Consider the following 21,376-nt stretch of genomic DNA (forward strand, 5'->3'; position numbering starts at 1 on the left):
TTTATTATAAAAAATTGAGTCTAAGAAAATTAAGACATGTTATGATATTATATTAAGAAAGTGGATTACGAATTTAACTTAATTTTACAATATTAACTAATAAGATGATGAATATTTCTTGCTTATGTGTATTCCTCGAAACTCATGTATGAGCAAAAATATCTAAATTAATATCTAAGTTTTACTTCCTAAACTACTATTCATAATATTTATTAAAAATAATTATCACATTTAATTTAAAGATATTTTTGGAATAATGATATTATAGGTAAAGTTAATTAAGATTTGCTTATTTTTAAGTGTAAATATTATATATATATATATATATATATATATGAATTCAAAAAAAATACTAGTATAGAGTCTGTTTGCATAAATAACTTATTTAAAATCTTATACAATAAGTTCTTATGTAATAAGAACTTATATTATAAATATTTAAAATTTAATAAATTATTGCATTTGGATATACATATTAACAAGTGCTTATATATTTTAAAAATGTTTATATATGTCATTATTTAAGTAGTTATGAGATGTTATTTCATTTTAAATTTTAAAAAAAAACATTACAAATTAAATTTTGACTAATCAAAAGTAAAATTAAAATATAAAAAATAACTAAATAATTTTTAAAATGATGTTATACATCACAATAATATTAAAAATGATAAAAAAAATATAATAACCATTCACCTAATTTAGTTTATAAAAAAATATAATTAATAATAAAATATGAAAAAATAATTATATATACAACTATGATTAAAAATTAAGAGCCACATATTTTAAAAATTAAAAATTAATTCTATATATTTAATAAAATAATAATTAAAAAATATATATTATATAAATATTAACAACAAATATTGAAAGAAATTTTTTGAAAGGAATAATGAAAAGAAATATAAAAATGATTTTTAGTGAAAAAATTGAAGAAAAAAAATTATTTGCATCGATGAAAAAATTCAAACTTAAATATTTGCCAACAAATTTTTGTATAAACAAAATAATAAATTATATTAAATAACTTATCAAAATAAGTTGAAAATATTTTATGAATTATTCATAACATATTTTAGAAATCTGTATAAATATTATTATAAACACTTATATAATAAAATAATTACAAATTAAGTTGCTTGTAAATATTAGTCATATCAGACATCGTATGTTACGGCTCATAAAGGTTTACGCCTCATTGGATTTTGCTTACACGGATTGCACATCTTTCTTAATACAATATCATTTTATTCATAAAATGAACAAATACATCTACAACAACACTGCCTTGTACATTAGAGGAAGAGTGGTAATATAGCACAAAATACATCGTGTAATCAGAGGCTCCAATCTCTGATCCCGTTGATAGTCTGAAGATAATCTTTTAGAGCGTGTAGTGTTGCTGGATGGTATCAATGTCAATACCCTTCAACTTCACCACAGATTCTACATGTCCCTTGAGTGTGTGGAGTTCCCTCAACCTGCAAATTTTAACACACCAAAATAAGTATAATCACATTAGATTGAAATTCACCATAGATTTTCTTTGTTGCAACTTGCAAGTTTACCTGGCAGCCTCAGCACGTCTCTTAGCCTGCTCTGCAAGTTCAGACTGCTCATGTTGGTTGCTCTTTGGTTCTCCAGTTTGGAGACCATGCAATGTGCGCTGAGCCACGGCCCATTGAGCTTCCCTTTCTCCTTTTCCATAGTCTTTCTTTGTTGTGAAAGCAGTCTACATCAAACATAAAGCATGGCATGCATGAGGTGAGAAACAACAATTGTTAGAAGTTAAGATTTTTCTAGATACTTTAAGAAAATATTAAATATTTATGTCTGTTTGTATCTTAGTTGCATTTGGTGTGGTTAGGTATAATTAAGTGGAAATCCATATTTCAAGAGATTTGTTTGTTGCTTGGACAAATGTTTAGGTAAAAAGGAGTGTTTATCTTTATTTTGTGGAGATTTACTGTAGCATATGATATGCATATCAGAAATCTCTCTTGTCATATATTTGATGTAATGCAACTCTACGGAGAGTGTGGAAATGAATAATGAAATTGTGTAACCACTTTTCTTCCTTTCATTGAAACAAAAAAAAAATCAGAAAACTCAACTTCTCTGTTCCAGTTTTTTCTGTTTCAACTTCTCTGTTCTGGTTTTTCTTAACATGGTATCAAGAGCTCCATTGATCTTTTAGGGTCTGTGAGGGAGAAAGAAAAAAAAATCTGAAAAACAGAGGGCCTGTGAGTGAGTGAAAACCAACCAGAAAACCTGTATCAGAACACCCACCAAAACCAGAATGGCTTCCGGTAGCAGCTCTTTACCTCCACCTCCAGTTTTTGCTGGAGAAAATTATGATTTGTGGGCTGCAAAGATGAGAACTTATCTCAGAGCTCAAAGTTTGTGGGAAGTGGTGGAAAATGGAAGCAATCCAGCTCCTTTACCAGACAACCCAACTATGGCTCAGATAAGATTTCACAATGATGAAGTGGCTAAAGAAGGCAGAGCACTTGCCATCATACAAGCAGCTGTTCATGACGATGTTTTTATCAAGATTTTGAATCTTGATACAGCAAAAGAGGCTTGGGACAAACTCAAGGAGGAGTTCCAAGGCAGTGAAAGAACAAGGAGGATGAAGGTGCTGAATCTGAGAAGAGAATTTGAAGCAATCAAAATGAAGGAGTCTGAAACAGTGAAGGAGTTTTCTGATAGGCTCTCTAAGGTGGTTACACAAATCAGATTGCTAGGTGAAGAACTTAGTGATCAAAGAGTTGTGGAGAAAGTCTTGGTTTGTCTTCCTGAGAGGTTTGAATCAAAAATCTCATCTCTTGAAGAAAACAAGGATTTTTCTCAAATATCACTTGCAGAACTTGTGAATGCTCTGCAAGCTACTGAACAGAGAAGGTCTTTAAGAATGGAAGAAAATGTTGAAGGTGCTTTTGCAGCTAACACCAAAGGCAAAGATCAAGGCAGCAATAGCTTTGGTAAAAAGCCATTTGGTGGGAAAAAAGGCAAAGGGAAAAAGGAAGAAGACAGAAACAAAGGAGGAGCTTGGAAGGAAAAGTATCCACCTTGCCCTCATTGTAAAAAGAAAAATCATACAGAAAATTTTTGCTGGTTCAGACCTGGAGTCAAATGTAGGGCATGCAACCAACTTGGCCATGTGGAGAAGGTCTGCAAAAACAAAGTAAAGCTCCAAGGACAGCAAGCTCAAGTTGCTGAGCATCAAGAACAAATTGAGGAGCAATTATTTGTTGCTTCTTGTTATTCTGTAAGCAATAACAAAGAAGCTTGGCTCATAGACAGTGGATGTACAAATCATATGACTCATGATGCTAGCATTTTCAAGGAACTTGATCTGTCATACCTCTCCAAAGTCACCATTGGCAATGGAGAATGTGTTGATGTCAAAGGCAAAGGAGTTGTTGCTGTTGAAACTCCCTCAGGTACCAAGTATATTTATGATGTTTTGTTTGTACCGGAGATAAATCTAAACCTTTTAAGTGTGGGGCAAATGCTTGAAAAGAATTATGTTTTGCATTTTGAAGATATGAAGTGCAAAATAATTGATCCTTCTGGATGTGAATTAATGACTATTAGAATGAGAGATAAAAGTTTTCCAATAGAATGGAAACAAACAGCCATGCATGCTTTTCCAAGTGCAGTAAATGATTCTTTCTTATGGCATAAAAGACTTGGACATTTTAGCTACTCTACTTTAAAGCGTATGAGTTCAAATGACTTAGTTAAAAATCTGCCTGCAATCCAAGATAATGCTAATTTGTGTGATGTATGCCAATATGGAAAGCAAAGGAAACTACCATTTCCAAAAGAAGCTAGCTGGAGAGCCACTGAAAAATTACAACTTGTACATACTGATGTGTGTGGTCCAATGAGCACAACATCTTTAAATGGCAGCAAATACTTTCTGCTATTTATAGATGACTATACAAGAATGAGTTGGGTGTTTTTCTTAAAGAAAAAGTCAGATGTATTTGCCAATTTTCTGAAGTTCAAGTTTATGGTTGAAAATGAGACTGGACTTCAAGTTAAAAGACTAAGATCCGATAATGGAACTGAATACACAGCAGGAGAGTTCAAAAAATTCTGTGAGCAGGTTGGAATTCAGCATCAATTAACTGTTCCTTACACTCCTCAACAAAATGGAGTGAGTGAAAGGAAGAACAGAACAGTTATGGAAATGGCAAGGTGTTTGCTCTTTGAAAAGGGCCTTCCTAAAACTTTTTGGGCTGAGGCTGTTAATACTTCAGTATACTTACTGAATTTGTTGCCCACTAAAGCCTTGAAGGGTAACACACCATTTGAGGCATGGCATGGAAGAACGCCTTCAGTAGAGCATCTCAAAGTTTTTGGTTGTGTGTGTTATGCTCTTGTTCCAGAAGTGAAAAGAGATAAATTGGATCAGAAATCTGAAGTTGGTATTTTCTTGGGGTACAGCAGTTACTCTAAAGGTTATAGAATTTATAATCCAGCAACAAAGAAGATTCTTGTCAGCAGAAATGTCAAGTTTGATGAGCTATCTAGATGGAATTGGGAGAAATCCAAAGCAGAAGCCTCAAACAAAAGGCAACTTGAAGTTGACAATCTCCAAGAACAAAATTCAGAAAGTGAAGAACAAAATTTGGATGATGATGATTTTCCAGTTAGAGGCACAAGAGATCTAGCTGAAATTTACGAAAGGTGTAATGTTGCTGCACTGGAACCAAAAGAATATGCTGAAGCTGCTGAACTTGAAGGTTGGAGAGTTGCTATGCAGGAGGAGATGAATATGATCGAGAAAAATAATACCTGGCAGCTTGTGGACAGGCCAATTAATCAAAAGGTAATTGGTCTTAAGTGGGTTTATAGAACCAAACTTAATTATGATGGTTCTGTAAACAAACTTAAGGCTAGATTGGTTGTTAAAGGCTATCATCAACAGTATGGAGTTGATTTCTTAGATACATTTGCTCCTGTGGCAAGACATGATACAATCAGAATGCTAGTGGCATTGGCAGCAAAATTTGGTTGGAAGATCTATCATTTTGATGTGAAGTCAGCCTTTTTAAATGGTTTTCTTGAAGAAGACATCTATGTTGATCAACCTGAAGGTTTTCAAGTTAAGGGAAGTGAAAATAAAGTCTACAAACTCCATAAAGCTCTTTATGGGTTGAAACAGGCACCAAGGGCTTGGTATACCAGAATTGATAATTACCTTTTGCAAAAAGGCTTTGAAAGAAGTGAAAATGAAGCTACTCTGTATGTAAAAAGGTCCCAGAATGAAGTGAAGCTCATTATATCATTATATGTTGATGATATGCTGGTCATAGGGAGTGATTTTGATTCCCTTAGACAATTCAAGCATGATATGGAGAATGAATTTGAAATGTCAGATTTGGGACAAATGAATTATTTTCTTGGAATGGAGATATACCAATGTGATGCAGGAATCTTCATTTCCCAAAGAAAATATGTCTTGGAGATATTGAAAAAGTTTCATATGGAGAAATGTAAACCAGTGGACACTCCACTTGTTATAAATGAAAAGCTATCACTTAATGATGCTATTGCTAAAGTTGATGCTTCTTTATATAGAAGCTTAATTGGAAGTTTGTTGTATCTCTCAGCCACCAGACCTGACATAATGTTTGCTGCTAGTTTGCTGTCCAGGTTTATGCATTCCCCTAGTCAAGCTCATTATGGTGCAGCAAAACGAGTTTTGAGGTATTTAAAGGGTACAACTGATTATGGTTTGTGGTTTCTACAAAATGAGAGTGGAGAGCTTCAAGGATATGCTGATAGTGACTGGGCAGGTAGCATAGATGATTCCAAGAGCACCTCTGGCTATGTTTTCTCATTTGGGAGTGGTGTCTTCACATGGAATTCAAAGAAACAAGAAGTAGTGGCTCAATCCTCTGCTGAAGCTGAGTATATTTCAGCTGCAGCAGCTGCAAATCATGCTATTTGGCTTAGAAAAATTTTGTGTGATGTGAAACAACATCAAAATGAGGCTACTATCATATGGGTTGATAATAAATCAGCCATTGCAATTGCAAAAAATCCTGTCCAGTATGGTAGAACCAAACACATCAAAGTGAAATATCATGCCATCAGAGAAGCAGAAAAATCAAAGGAAGTCAGCTTGAAGCATTGCAGCTCTGAGAATCAAATTGCAGACATTATGACCAAAGCTCTCTCAAAGAGCAAGTTTGAAATGCTAAGATCTAAGCTTGGAGTATGTAAGAAAAATCTCAAGGAGGAGTGTTAGAAGTTAAGATTTTTCTAGATACTTTAAGAAAATATTAAATATTTATGTCTGTTTGTATCTTAGTTGCATTTGGTGTGGTTAGGTATAATTAAGTGGAAATCCATATTTCAAGAGATTTGTTTGTTGCTTGGACAAATGTTTAGGTAAAAAGGAGTGTTTATCTTTATTTTGTGGAGATTTACTGTAGCATATGATATGCATATCAGAAATCTCTCTTGTCATATATTTGATGTAATGCAACTCTACGGAGAGTGTGGAAATGAATAATGAAATTGTGTAACCACTTTTCTTCCTTTCATTGAAACAAAAAAAAAATCAGAAAACTCAACTTCTCTGTTCCAGTTTTTTCTGTTTCAACTTCTCTGTTCTGGTTTTTCTTAACAACAATAATCAAATCAGAGTCAAAGACTGTATAGTGTTTGATTAGAGACAAGTTTGAAGTAAATTTAAAAACTTCTCTACTAGAAAAGTTCTAGAGAAACTCTTAAAATTTCTTTTAAGCTTGTATCCAACCAGACTTATAGTTACTTATGTAAATTTGAGAATGAATGTTTTCTTTTCTAGACCTTCTTCTCAAGCATGTTGTCCCACGCCCTGCCAGATAACCCAAATCGGATGAGGAACTTGAGGATATCAAGAGGAATGTAGGTAATGATGCTAAAGACCCAGATTACTCCTGCCCAACCCCAACCAACTCCATTGATCCTTGCAAAGTCCCAATGTGCATACACAGCAATGACAGTTGCCACCTGCGTTCACCACATCCCAATTTAAAAACCACACATATTTCATTCATCATTTTTAGCATGTTTGGATAACCATTACACACTTCCAAAAGTAATAAAAGATACAAAGAGTATCATTCTTCAAGAAAGGTGTTAACCAAACATGCACTTTGTTTTCATAGAACATTTTCAGAAAGTTCATCACTAACCAATTGTGCAGCAAAGAAGGCAAGGATAAGCAAAAGGCCTGGGCGCTCAACATAAGACCAGCTCCTTGACCTGGTCACGAAGATGAGTGCTTGACTAATAATACTCACTTGAAGGTAGAGAGCTGAGTTAAGATGCTCCTCGCTGTCTGCAATTGGTTTGACACCAAAGGTTCTCTGAAACAAAAACATTCTTGCATGTCATGTCATAGACTCATATTTCAGCGGTATATTATAATTTGGATCGAATACAAATTTAGAAGGACTTTTGAATTTTTTTTTTATACTGAAAATAAAGATCTTTTTTCAATAGAAAAACTCTCAAAAGTACTTATATTTGAATGGACTCTATATTCAACTGGTGGAATAGGAATAGCACTTACAGGGAAGAAATCGGTGTCATGAACCAAAAAGAAGAACACAACAGTGATGATGGCCATGTAAGCTCCAAGAACGACTCCGGTAGCAAAGATTTCCCTGAGCTTCCATGAGTCAGGAAGAGGTGAAGGCACCACCCTATCCTTGGAGATGGTCATGATGGTTCCATCGTTCAAGATAGCAATGATGAGGACCATGAAAGGAGAGAAGTCAAACTTCCAGATTAGAGCAACGAGCATGAATCCAAACACGATACGGATGGTGATGGAAACAGCATAGATTGTGTAGTTCTTCATCCTCTGGAAGATGGCTCTGCTGGTCAACACAGCACTCACGATCACACTGAGTCCAGGCTCGGTCAGGACAATGTCTGAGGCACTTCTGGCTGCGTCAGTTGCATCAGCCACCGCAATACCAATGTCTGCCTTCTTCAGTGCTGGTGCATCATTCACACCATCACCAGTCATTCCACAAATATGCTTTCTATCTTGCAGCCTCTTCACAATCTCATACTTGTGCTCTGCATGACCACATATGAATAGTAAGTTTGTTTGTTTCTTATACAAATCAAACAACGCCATTCTATCAGACTGTCATGCAAACCCTGTCATCTTATCACAAACTGTCATGTAGATACTGTTTTTCTATCACAAACTGTTCTGCATACACTGTTATCCTATCACAAACTATCATGCATGATAAAATTGTTGACTTTTATAATAATTACTAGGTATGGTGGTTTTTGATTGATTTTGAACATTTTATTTAATATGGGGTTTAGTTTAGTTTAACATGAACTAGATTGATCTCATTAATTACCAGGGAAGACTCCGGCAAATCCATCAGCCTTCTCAATGAGATCGTCAACTGGGATTGATGCAATGGCAGGGTCCTTGCTATCACCAAGAAGGGATGATGAAGGGTACATGTTGGTTCCCATTCCAAGTCTGCGACCGGTTTCTTTTCCAATGGCAAGTTGGTCACCAGTGATCATCTTAACGTTGACTCCAAGGTCAAGTGCACGACGAATAGTCTCAGCACTGTCATGTCTTGGAGGGTCAAAGAGGGGCAAGAGTCCCAAGAACTCCCATGAGTCTCCTGCACTCTCCTTGCTCTTTTCTGAAACAGTCTGAAAATGAAATGAAGTTTTGTTAAGGGAAATTCCTTTCTATGTTTTAACAATGAGTAAATTCATGGCATGTAATATTAGACACTTGATTCACCTGGCGTGAAACTCCCAATGAACGCAGACCACGGTTAGCATAGGAATCAATGACATCATGAGCCTTTTTCAAAGGCTCTCCCTTGAGTCCACAGAGTTCAATAATCTGATATGCATAAAATGGTTAGTTGAATGCCAGAAGTTACCTATATGTTATGCTTCAAAAGAATAGTTATTTCATGCATATTGGTAATGTTGAATTGAATCCCTTACTTGCTCTGGAGCACCCTTGCTGCTTCTGTGCCAATCGCCTTGATCATCAATGTAGGTAATAGCTGTGCGCTTGTCCACTGGATTGAAGGGCAAGAAATGCACCTCTTTGATTCCTGCTCTTGCCTGAGATGTCACATAAGAGACCAGTTGACAATGTTAAGCCACTTTGCATGGTTTATGTTAACACAATGGAATACCAAGGTTCAAACAATAATATCAATGTGAAATTTAGTACCTCCTTGGGGTCACTCAACATCCCAACGATTGAAGCATCGATGGCATCCTGATTTTCAGTCCTAGAAGCCCTGGCAGCATACAACAGCAGGGTTTCCTTGTCCATGCCAGTGGGGAACACCTGCATCCACAAACAACCTTGATTAGTTTGGTGCAAAAGGTATCTTCAATATCCGTGCCTAAGTTAAATTCATATAGAATTGATTCAAGTAAGCCAAGAGTCTACTATGGTAGGCTAGTGATTCAGGCTTTTCAACCTTGCTACTAAACATATGTTTCTTAAATATCTATCCATTCAAGTTGTGCCATTAATGCAAGGTTGTGTTGATTAATTATCACATTTTAGGAAAATAAAACCATTGACATTGGTCATTCACCTCAATCAAGGTCTTGTCCACTGTGAGCTTGTTAAGGGTGAGAGTTCCGGTCTTGTCACTGCAGAGAACATCCATGCCAGCCATTTCTTCAATGGCTGTCATCCTCTTGGTGATGGCTCCTTGCTCAGACAAGCGGTGAGAGCCAATAGCCATGGTGACAGACAACACTGTAGGCATTGCAATTGGGATACCACCGATGAGGAGAACCAACAAATTGTCAATACCATCTCTGTAAGCCCTTTGCTGAATAGGGTACATCACAATAATCTCAATCACCATTCCCACAGCAATTGAGCAGATACAGAAATTTCCAATGGCTGTCAACACCTAATAGAAGCCAAATCAAGTATTCAAACATTAGTCCAAAGTTGTCAGACAAAGAAATCACTCAATGAAGAATCACTTAACAAGAGTTTATTTCCATACAAGTTTAGAAAGATTTTTGAGAATTTCTTAAAAAAAAATAAAAACTCTTAATTTTTAGTATAGAAACTCTTAAAAACTTTCCGAAAGCTAGAAGTATTTTTTTAAGAGATTTTATGGATAGAAAAAAGTTTTTTTCTTATTTTCGGTAGAAAAACTTTTAAAAAACTTTTCTAAATTTGTATAAGAGCAAACTCTAAATGCAAAAGAAAGACATAAGACATGTATACCTTCTGGAAGTGACCAACATTGTTGGTGCTATCCACAAGATGTGCAGCCTTGCCAAAGAAGGTATGTACACCAGTGGCAATGACAACAGCTTCAATCTCACCTTGCTTGCAGGTGGAGCCAGAGAAGACCTCATCACCAGGGTTCTTGGTGACTGGCAAGGACTCACCAGTGAGTGCAGATTGATCAATCTTCAGGGGATCACCCTCCAATAAACGAGCATCAGCTGGGACAATATCACCCAACTTGATGCTGATCAAATCTCCTGGCACCAGAAGTGCTGCATCCTCCTCACTCCATCTTCCATCCCTCAACACCTATGTACAAAACGGTCCCTTCTCAATGATTGTACTTAAATTTATATGAGAAAATAGGTGATGCACCCACACTATAATTAAATCATAAACTACCATTTATGCTAAGTTGTGATTCATAATAAATTAGTAAAAAATCATCGCAACGTATCTGCATGGTTGACAGTATAAAGTACGTAACCATTAAACTCAATTTATACTGGAACCGTGTGATAAAAGTGAATGAAGAAATGTTATGTTACCTTGGTTTTGGGTGCAAGACCAGCCATTAAAGCTGCTGCGGCATTGCCAGCGTTGTTCTCCTCAATGAAACTAATGGTTGAATTGATGATGAGCAACACAACAATACCAACGAAATCTTGCCAATCCGGTGGCTTTCCCTGATAAATATATTAAAAGTTGTTGTTAGATAAAGACACTGCAAAGATGAAGACAAGAACATAGAGAGATTAGGGATGTGTGATTACCCCTCCATTGGCCAATGCAATGGCCATGATAGCAGCAGCTTCCATGACCCATGAAAGTGGATTCCACATAAAACCCAAGAACTTAAGAAACTTGCTCTCCTTTTTCTCCTCTAACTTGTTGGGACCAAAGACTTGGAGCCTCTTCTCTCCCTCTGCAGATGTTAGACCCTCTCTTGTACATTTTAGCTGCTTGAAAACTTCCTCAACAGGAATGTGTTCCTGCACACGTACAACATAAAGAACTCATCATTCCACTAATAACAACAACAAAATGAACGCATTTTCAAAAGGGCATGATCACAATGAGTTTTTCTTTTTTTACTTACCAGATCAACATTCTCGTTTTTGAGGTCGTCAAATGATATGTCGGAGGCCATGTTGAAAGAACGTGTTACTTCCTAGTTATTTTTTTTAATTTTATATTTTTATATTTTTTTTTATCTCCTCTCTTAAAATGAGCTCGTAGAGCCCTCCCCCCAAGGCTTGGAATGTAAGACGACCATGCCACGGAAGGATAAAAGAAAGAGGAGTTATGGATTAGGAAGTAACAGTCAAGGAATGCTTCGGTTTCCCATGTTTTATAGTTGACGTTGGGGAAAAAATAGGTAATGCATGGTTTGCTGCGCGTATAGAGCTACGTTGTTGGCAACCACAAACGGATCGGATTCTTCGGAGTGTTCGTTGAATGCTTTGTGGCTAGCATCACATGCGAGGTGCATATTTGCTTGCAAATTCTCAACTTCAGTTATTTTGGTTATTGGCCAAATTCGGAAAATGTAAATATTGAAAATTTATTTGGTTTAACCAAATTTGATTAAAAAAATCAGAAAAAGATATTTTGTATAATATTAAAAAAACTGAATAATGAAAATATATTATTATTTTTATTAATAAATAATATAATTTTAAATTATAATATATATCGTTAATAATATTAAGAATTTGGCTTTTAGAAAATGGGAGAAAAAGAACAACTAAAACTTGTTTCAATGTTTCAGTTATAGAAATTAAAAATAGAGAACACTTCTTAAAAACTGACTAATCAAACAGCAATTTTTTTTTAAATAAGGTACTTAAATAGACTTATATGAAAGAACCTTTTTGACAAAAATTACCTCCTTAAATGGATGCCAATATATATATTGAGAAATTAGTACGTAATTTCTGATATAAATATATCACGAGTTTACCAAAAAAAAAATAGACAAAAGTCATTGCATTACTTATTTACAAAAATAAAGATAAAGATAAAGACAGTTTATATGATAATTATAACCTGTATAAATTTTAACCAAAGTCTGTATTTTGAATTGTGTGCTTCACGCTTTCTCCCTTGTATTTTCATGTCGTATTGTTTTGAACATGATCTACATTTGATTGTACCAACTTGAGTTTGGCCAAAACTTGGTCTTTAACTTGATCACTCACCACCACGATCTCGACCTACTAGCTTAGAACACAAACATGATTCGCTTTTACTCACACTCTAACACCATTTATTTATAAATAAAATATATTCACATAATAATGAGTGCAAATTGTGGTATTGACATTTCAATTACTCAATTGATGTATATCTTGACAAATCAACTTCTTGTCATTTGATCTCATGTTTTTGAGAATTGAGATCCTTTCCGGTAACACTTATCTCAATCCATCTCCATTCTATTTCTCTCTATCATTTGGCTAACATTCTTTATAGTCTACCTCCTACTCCCTTTGTGTTGGCCCGAGAGGCATGAGGAGATCTAATTTCCATGTTTTGGTGCAACCCGTCAATTCTTTTTGAAGAGCTTAACCACATGCCCACATCCTTTTCAATCAATATTGTATCTTGCATTTTAACATATTGTTCGTTGTATTTCTTCTATAATGATGTTTCAATTACTTGATTGGATAAACGTTAGTAGTATATTTCTGCCAACATTGTACCAAAAAAAAAATATTTGTCACCATTCTCAAGAAGTGATTGTCAATGCCTCAACTTTGTCGAAAACTGGATCTGAAGTTCAACAAAAGTTTCTTCACAATCGCAATGACAACCTCTTCATACACTTATGGTGGAAAATAATTGGGGATGACAAGGCTCAATATATTATCGATGCCAAACCAAGAGAGTATGAGGTTATCGGAAGTTAATCATGCTTCAATATATTATACATGTTGGACCAAGAGAGTATAGCTCAAAACAATTTAGATTGATCTAGTGATTGAAAATTAAATTGAAATAGTATATACTAACAAAATCAAAACACTTTGTGCCTCTATAACCACTGACTAACACAATTTTGATTATGAAACATGACTATTTTGATTTTTGATATAAAAAAAATAGAACATTCTTCGTGTAATAATAAAGATAAACAAAGAAAAATGAAATATATACACCAAAATCTGCTATCAACTTTATCGGTATAGATAAAGTCATGAATTGAAATAAACCTCATTTTTTATTTATCCTCACTAATTTCTCTTGTTTAATTATCATGACATTAACAACTATGTAACATTTCATAAATCTCCTTAATTGTTTACATTCAAAGGTACTAGTATAATTTATTCTTAAACAAATATTAGCATTGTTCGAAAAAACGAGCAGCACACCAAATCCAAACTACTTATTAACTGCTAGTGACTTGACCAAGGGCTCCAACCCACCCTACAACAGAAAATTAGAGCAAATATTCTGATCGCCGCCATACGAATGCAGATTCAAGTTCTTGGTGCTAAGTTAATTAAATTGCTCTGTATTATGGCATACTCTGCTAGTAATTAAGTTAAATTTTAAAACTTGAGTACTGTCAAATTTACGCACGAAACTAAAAAAATTGGAGACAGCAAAACACGAATTCCCATATACTTCTGGGCACGAGCTACTTGGTGGAAAAATATTTTTTTAAGAACCTGATACGATAAAGAATACTTCCTTTTCTCTTTTCCTCCAAAAATCTTTGAACATTCTCGACAGGTTCATGATTCAGCAGTAGAATATCAAAGAGACACAGACTGCCTCTCCAAAGTTCCTCTAGTGCAAATTTAAGAAACGTGTTTGTTCCCCAGTTTATCTCAAAGGAAACCCATGTCAACCTGAACCAAATAAAATTTTTGCCTCCACGGTTTGTCCCTTGGAGTGGGCATACTGATGTTCAGGTGCATCCCGACAATTCAACAAACATACACTTAAGCAGTTAAGCCAATTTATCAATAATCCTACAAAAATTACAACACTCTATTTATCCTTAACATTCAGTGTCCTCCAATGACTTTGTTTCTTCAACAATCAGACTTTTCTCTAATGGATATCTGGATATGCCATTGACACTTGGCAAGAAAACAGGAGGCAGTCCCGAAAAAGTTACACCAAACTATCTTGCCTATGATTGTAATATTACAGTCTAGAATCACGCATTTTGTTTTAACAAAAACTCCAATACACCCTTTTGGCAGCTTGAAGCCTTAAACCCTACAGGACCCAAGTTTAAGTCATAGAGTCTGTTTGGATAAAGTTAGAAGTGCTTTCGAGAGTTTTCTACTGAAAAAAAGAGCTTTTTCCAATAGAAAAACTCTTATAAGTTTGCAACCAAACAGGCTCGTGATCATAGTATTAAGAATCTACAACCCAACCAACTTTTTTCTTTCCCAACGGCAGCAATAAGGTTTAAACCTGAGATCTCATCCAAACTACCCGAACTCTCGACAACTAAACTAACCCGTGGTTTTATTATCCAACCAATTTCAATGAGAGAACAGCACAAGATTTTCACGAAACAGGCTTTTCGTCTATTATATTAATAGCGAGGGGGAAAGGGGCGAGAAAAACACTGCAACACATTAAAACCTCAATCATAGTTCCACATTAATATCAAAAAATCATAAAAAGTTACTGTGAAATAAGAAATAAACGACGGGAAAACACTCAAAAAAGTTACAAAGTTTCCATCTCAAGGAATACACTACAAAACCTAGAACGCGATAGCATGTTCATACACCTTAAAATCCGAGTTTGGTGCGGCGCCAGTGCCTACGCTTAGCATTATACCTGAACACACAAAACAATTGCAGAGTGTGAGTACATGACAGCAAAGTAACATTCTGAAAACCCTAGAAAATCGTTGATACTAACCTGATAGTGTTGTCGGTCCTCATGCGGATCCAATAAGGGATGGGCCTGTTCTGCCTCATCTTCTTGGCGAGCTTCTTCTTGATCCTGAACGTCTTGTGGGAAGGCTACACATCAAATCAATGGCGCCGCGTAAGAATCGATTAGCTTCAAAATACTCACAACGCACAAAGAAAAATGGATTTTTTTTCTTACCATTTTCGCTGTCGACGATGCAACGCAACACAAGCCGCAGCACTTCTCTGGAAACGAAAGAAAACCCTAGTTAGTTCGAGTCTTTTACAGAGTCACTCACGCTCGAGTGGATTGGGCCGGGTTGTTAGTCTAGTACTTATGGGCTAAAACTCTTCGGCCCATAAAGTCCATTCATGCAGTTTCTTTTCCCCAACGCATTTATGTAAGATTTTCTTTTCGAGAAAATAATTTTAAATTCCTAAAAATATTTTTTATTTTTTAGGACAAGTAAAAGTTGATTGACATAATGAAATTTTTTCAGTTATATTTAATAACAACTTTTGTGTGTAATGAATTTATTATTTTTTATAATGATTGTTCTCAAATTGTGTGTTAATTTTTTTTATTAATTTACTATATAAAACTTGCAATGCATGCCTAAGCTCTAAAATAAATATTCACTTTGTAAAGTTTTGTTAAATGCGTGTAATAATACAAAGTTTTTATTTGTCTCTTATAATAAAATTGAGATGAATGGTATAAAATAATAACTTTCAATTAGGCATGACAATCTTACTCACTCTCATGAGTACCCGTCAGAACCCGCTCCGATTTAGACGGGGAAAACTGGTGTTTATTGGGTTTGAGTTTGAATTTTCCTCGATTGATAAAATTGGGGGCGGGGACGGAGATGTTAATACCCGCCCTGCCCCCGGCCCCATACCTACTCCGCTTAATAATATAATTAAAAAACTATTTATATATATATAAACCAAAATTAGAAATATTTTATATGTAAAAATTTATATTATTTTACTTTACTTTTATTTTTTTAAAATTTGTTCATATTTATTTAAAAGAAAAGAAGAAAAAAAATAGGAGTGGGGGCGGGGACAGGGGCGGGGTGAGGAAACCCGAATCACGCCTGGAGTGGGGATGGGTACCCAAATTTTATCCCTAACAGATATCAAGAGCGGGGGCGGGAGCGTGAAACGTAAAACCCGCCTCGTTGCCATGCCTACTTTCAATAAATGTTTGGATAAAAAATTAAATATTATAAGCAAGTCTTTGCAGATATAGCTCCAAGTTATTGTAGTTTTTACAAAAAAAATTTGTGGCATTTTATTGGTGTTCTTTTTAATCCTTATCCTCAATTCTAGATTGTTTAGTTTTAAAAATTAAAATGACCAGTAAAATGAAAATACTGATTAAGATAATTAAACCTACAATAAATCTTTAAAAATTGGTGGTTGAATTTATTTCTATAATTTTTTTAGGTTAAATTACAAATTTGATCATTTGTGTTTCTTAATCCATAATTTTGGTATTTTTATTTTAAAATATAAATATATAATTTTTTATTTTTAAAAATATAAAATTTTGGTCTACCATCCATCAGATGTTCATTAATTGTTAAATTTTGACATTTTTCAATAACTAGTCACCATTTAGATGATGTAATATTCAATGATGTGACATATAAAAATAAATTTTTTAAAAATAATATACAAAATATCATTGTTTATATTTATTTTAAAAAATTATTAATATTTATTTTGTTAATAAATTTTATACGCGTATTTTTTATATTTTAAATGTCATGTTATCAAATGTTATATCATTAAAATTTAACGATTAATATATACCAATATGATGGGAGATTGAAATTTTATATTTTTTAAATTAGAGAAATAAATGCCCGTTGAAAAGTGAAAATTATAAATTAATAAAACTAGATGTGAAAAAAAAATTGTAAATTACCCTTCTTTTTTATAGTCATTACGGATGTCAACTGTCATTTGCTAAAGAACTTCACTTATACTACCAAATATCACTCTGAAGTAATTATGCAAAGGTAACAATTTTTTACACATGTCAATTAATAATTAAATAGTATTCTAAATATTATTTATATTTGTTATTTTGTTTTAACAATAACAATTGTAACGTTGAACTCAGGTGAGTTGTGAGGTTTTTGGTCAGAGGTTCAATTGACCCGAGTAAAAATGTATATAAGATTTCTTTTGAAATTTGAGTCTCGTGATTTCAATTGCTCATAAACCTTATGGAGAGAAATATAGAGAGAGAAGTTTTGATTCTTCTTTCCTTCTTCCTTTTGGGTTCCTCGGGAGTGCAAGAATCATAGTTAGGAGTGTCAAATTCGAAGCTTGAGCTAAGAATCAAAAGGTTGGAGCAGTTTGGAGCTTGAAAACTTAGAGTTCTTCTTTCTTCTCCTTTTTTTGGTTGCTTGGGGATTGAGGTGAGAGAAGTTAGGATGATTTGATCATTGATTTAATGATTTGTTGTTGTTGTTGTTGTTTTCATTAAATGTGAACCTGTACATGTTTGAGCTCGAATTAAATGGTGAAAAATATGAGTTTTTGGTGTTTTCACCTATGAGGGTGATTTTGATGAATAATGCAAACTTGGTTGTATGTGTGTTGTTTTTGGATTGTTTTAAGTGTTACATGATGTGTATGAAACTGTTAGATGCCTTGCATGTGTTGTATCTTCTATTTTTCAAGAGCTTAGGATGAATTTAGTGATTTGCATCATGCCAAAATCAGTCACATTAGATGTGTCTTCATGGCGTTGGGCATAGTTCCAACTAGAGGCCTCTATCTCGATCACATCAAGTGCATGATTAGTAGCACTAGACGTGAGGAATGAGACTCATCTTAAGTTGAGATGGTACTGGGCGTGGTTTGAATGGCGTCAGATGTGACAGCCTTGTGAGGTCTCTTACTTGGTGGCGTTGAGCATGACCAAGTCAGAAAGTCCCTATTGGATGACACTAGACATCGTTGAGGAGACACCAGACAATAGTTAGGCAAATTTTTTTTGCTTGAGATGAGGTTAGGTGTGGAGTTTTGCTACGTTAGATGTGAGGTTCTAGGGGATCTCCACCTCGATCACATCGGGTGTGGGCAAGGCAAAGAACTCCGCCTCAATGGTGTCGAGCGCATAATGCTTCAATAATGAAGGGTGATTTTTGTATGATATACATGAGTACATGTATGAGTTATATTGCATGTTGAATGGTGTATGCTGACTATTCTACATGTGTTGATTATATATGACATATATAAATGATTGTATGGTGTTGGGTGATGGTGAGCATGTGTATGTTGTATGATTGTATGGTGCATGAGTTGGAGAGCATTGGTATGCTATCATTGTTATGTATGAATGATGTTGTTGTTGATCTTTATATTCATTAACTAAATGTAATGTATATTGATGATGTGTGCCTGAGGTGTGGATGCTAAAAATGTGGTAAGACATTATGTTGACTAACTTCAGACTTGAGGAGAAGAACAAGTTTTAAAAACTAAAGATCCTACATAGGGAATCTTGGAGTGATGCTCAGGTAGGCCATTTTTAGAAAACCTTCATTGAGTATGTATTTCTATTGGAGTAGGTTTTGAGGTGTTGATGTCTCATTTAGGTCCTTAGTTAGTGTTTGAGTAAGGTAGGAGGTTGAAGGCTATAACTATTAACCAATAACCTAAAAAGATTGTGTGGTTCTTTGAGGATAATTAGTAAGCAAACTCCATATATTATTTGTAACACCCAGTTTTTTTTATGGCATTTTCGTAATTATTGATAGCATTTTCGTAATTTTATTAAAGTTATAGGGGTAATTTGGTAACTTGGAACGGGCTGTTCCAAAAATGGAACGGGTCGTTCCAAGCATTAAAAATGTGTTGTTTTTGTTGTTTCGGAACGACCTTGGAACGGGCCGTTCTGGTATGGAGAACGGGCCGTTCTGGAAGCAGTACGGGCCGTTCTGGTTTCAGAACGGGCCGTTCTGCTTTTTGGGAACGGGCCGTTCCGATTTTGGAACGGGCCGTTCCGATTTTGGAACGGGCCGTTCCAGTTGAGAAATTTGCCCACGTTTGAAGGCTCCGGAACGGGCCGTTCCGAAATCAATACGGGCCGTTCCGGGACCCCAGGATGCCTATAAATAAAGACTGGGGGGTGAAAAATTATAACTGAGTGAAAAGTGAAAATTCTAGAGAGAGAGGGAGAGAGAGAGAGAGAGGGAAAGAAAGGGGGAATCTAGAGGAGGAGGTTCTGCTCAAGTTTTAGTTCCTGCTTATTCAGGTAAGGGGGAGGAGAACCTTATCTCTTTAAAATTTTATATACTACTATGTTTATTTATTTATGTTATTTTATTTAGTGGGGTGTCCCTAACCTCATTTATTTGCTTATTCTATGCTTATTTTTATCCATAATAATTGTTAATGTGTTCATATTTTATATTGTTTCATTATTTTATAATGATTGTCATTTTTATTTATATTATTGGTACTATTAATATATTCTTTTTACGTAAATATATTTATTGTAAATATATTTATAATTAACTATGATATAGTTTTGTTAAAGTCTCTTTGACTCATATTGTTATTATTTCTTCACGTATTTATGAAGATAAATATTGTTCTATGACCATAGAAGATAAAGTTTGAATTATTTGTAGCTGGAAGTTTGACCTTGAGGATTTAAATGAGTAAATAAATGAATGTGAAATATCTTATTATTGGTTAAGGTAAAATATCCTTTTATTGGTTAATATTATGATGATGCTCATTTATCCTGACTAGTCACTACAAGTATAATTCAAATTTTATTGTATCATGAAAATCTAATATATGATCTGTAATATATATTATATATATATTATATATATATATATGTTTAATATTGATTATAAATAATTCTTTATATTCTTTTGAATTATTGTATTTATTGAATATTGTTCTTACTCCTCTCTTTTCTTTATTTTTTTTTGTAAATTAAATATATTATAAAATAGATGGATTTACTTGGGATTCCAGAGCATTTTACAGTGATTATAGCTGTTGTCTTTCTTGGAAGAAATTGGAATGTGGAGGCTATTTGATGAATCTATTATAATTGTTATTGTAAATTTATTTCTATTATCAATGTAAAGTTTGTAATAGAAGTGAAAGAAAGAAATATTGTGTATAATAATACATTATTATAAATACTTATGTTATGTATTAAATTCACAAAATATTATGTTTCTTTGTCTTTATCCATAAAAAAAATATTGTTAACGATATATTTGCGAAAATATTATATAAGAAATATATAATTATTATTATATAAATTGGGCGTTAGAATCAGGCGTTACATTATTTGATAATGCATGTCAAGGTCATGGTAACTTATACCAAGTTGTACTATTCCTAATGATGGAATTGGATTTTCTTAGTGTAAGTGATGACTTGAGAAATTTAAAGGAGGGATTGGTAACCCGTTTTGCTATGATCGAGTTGGCGTTCCAAGCATAAAAACGATTGTGTTGGTTCAGTAAGTAAGAAATCACTTAAACTACTTATAATGTTAGGAGATTTTCATTGGTGAATGTGTGATGACACATTGGTTGATGTGTTTGCATATGATAGGTGTCGAGGTGTGTGTTTATAAGCATTATTGATGTCTCGTGTGACATGATTTAGGTGGAGTCATGTTTGCTTGGAGTGTTGTAACTTTCATGCATGGTTACAGTATAATATTATATATTGTAGAATTATTTTTTTATACTTACATGTTTTCAAACTCTAGCTTACTTTTTTTTTATTTCTATCATGATTTGGATTGCGATAATTATACATTATGTGAAAGAAGATCAAGGTTAAACTTTAGGAGTTGTTACTAATAAATGATGTGATCTTTTTGTTGGTAATGACACTACAACGTATAATTTATATAATTGTACTCAATTTATACTATGACATAAAATTATTATAACATTATTATATACATTTTATATACATTACCTACATTAGTAGTATGAGTGTTATTCTCATATTTATATTATATATATATATATATATATATATATATATATATATATATATATATATATATATATATATATATATGATACATCCTCTTATTTAATATTAAATATTCTAATAAATTAATTTCTATTGTTAGTAGTAAATTTTGTTAGATATAACAATCATAATAAGTCGTTACGATAATTAT

The 21,376-nt window shown here is 33.9% G+C and overlaps 2 protein-coding genes across 2 annotated transcripts; both read right to left on the reverse strand.

Moving 5' to 3' along the window:
• Positions 1-1,228: 1,228 nt before the first annotated feature.
• LOC109815695 (ATPase 8, plasma membrane-type) lies at positions 1,229-11,621 on the reverse strand. Its single transcript, XM_020380481.3, has 14 exons — positions 11,385-11,621; positions 11,059-11,277; positions 10,834-10,971; positions 10,280-10,594; positions 9,627-9,953; positions 9,251-9,370; positions 9,016-9,138; positions 8,804-8,908; positions 8,400-8,709; positions 7,586-8,100; positions 7,206-7,379; positions 6,838-7,020; positions 1,572-1,735; positions 1,229-1,484 (listed from the first exon to the last, which is right to left on the reverse strand). The coding sequence occupies exons 1-14, from the start codon at positions 11,433-11,435 to the stop codon at positions 1,388-1,390; spliced, it is 2,841 nt and encodes a 946-aa protein (XP_020236070.1). The 5' UTR covers positions 11,436-11,621; the 3' UTR covers positions 1,229-1,387.
• Positions 11,622-14,889: 3,268 nt separating this feature from the next.
• On the reverse strand, positions 14,890-15,520 carry LOC109815696 (large ribosomal subunit protein eL39). Its single transcript, XM_020380482.3, has 3 exons — positions 15,374-15,520; positions 15,182-15,285; positions 14,890-15,097 (listed from the first exon to the last, which is right to left on the reverse strand). Exons 1-3 carry the CDS (start codon positions 15,374-15,376, stop codon positions 15,049-15,051), a joined length of 156 nt encoding a protein of 51 aa, XP_020236071.1. The 5' UTR covers positions 15,377-15,520; the 3' UTR covers positions 14,890-15,048.
• Between the last annotated feature and the right edge of the window lie 5,856 nt (positions 15,521-21,376).

Source organism: Cajanus cajan, chromosome 5 (assembly GCF_000230855.2).
Source record: "Cajanus cajan strain Asha chromosome 5, NIPB_CcT2T_4, whole genome shotgun sequence".
In the NCBI taxonomy this organism is placed as follows: Eukaryota; Viridiplantae; Streptophyta; class Magnoliopsida; order Fabales; family Fabaceae; genus Cajanus; species Cajanus cajan.

Bases quoted from the DNA above. Each gene is read 5' to 3' on its own strand.
- LOC109815696 (XM_020380482.3), bottom strand. The intron at 15,098-15,181 runs GTTAGTATCAAC...TTGTGTGTTCAG, and splicing joins AGGACCGACAACACTATCAG to GTATAATGCTAAGCGTAGGC.
- LOC109815695 (XM_020380481.3), bottom strand. From the start codon at position 11,435: ATGGCCTCCGACATATCATTTGACGACCTCAAAAACGAGAATGTTGAT. The intron at 10,595-10,833 runs GTAACATAACAT...TTTTGTACATAG, and splicing joins GTCTTGCACCCAAAACCAAG to GTGTTGAGGGATGGAAGATG. The intron at 9,371-9,626 runs GTGAATGACCAA...TTGTGGATGCAG, and splicing joins TGGACAAGACCTTGATTGAG to GTGTTCCCCACTGGCATGGA.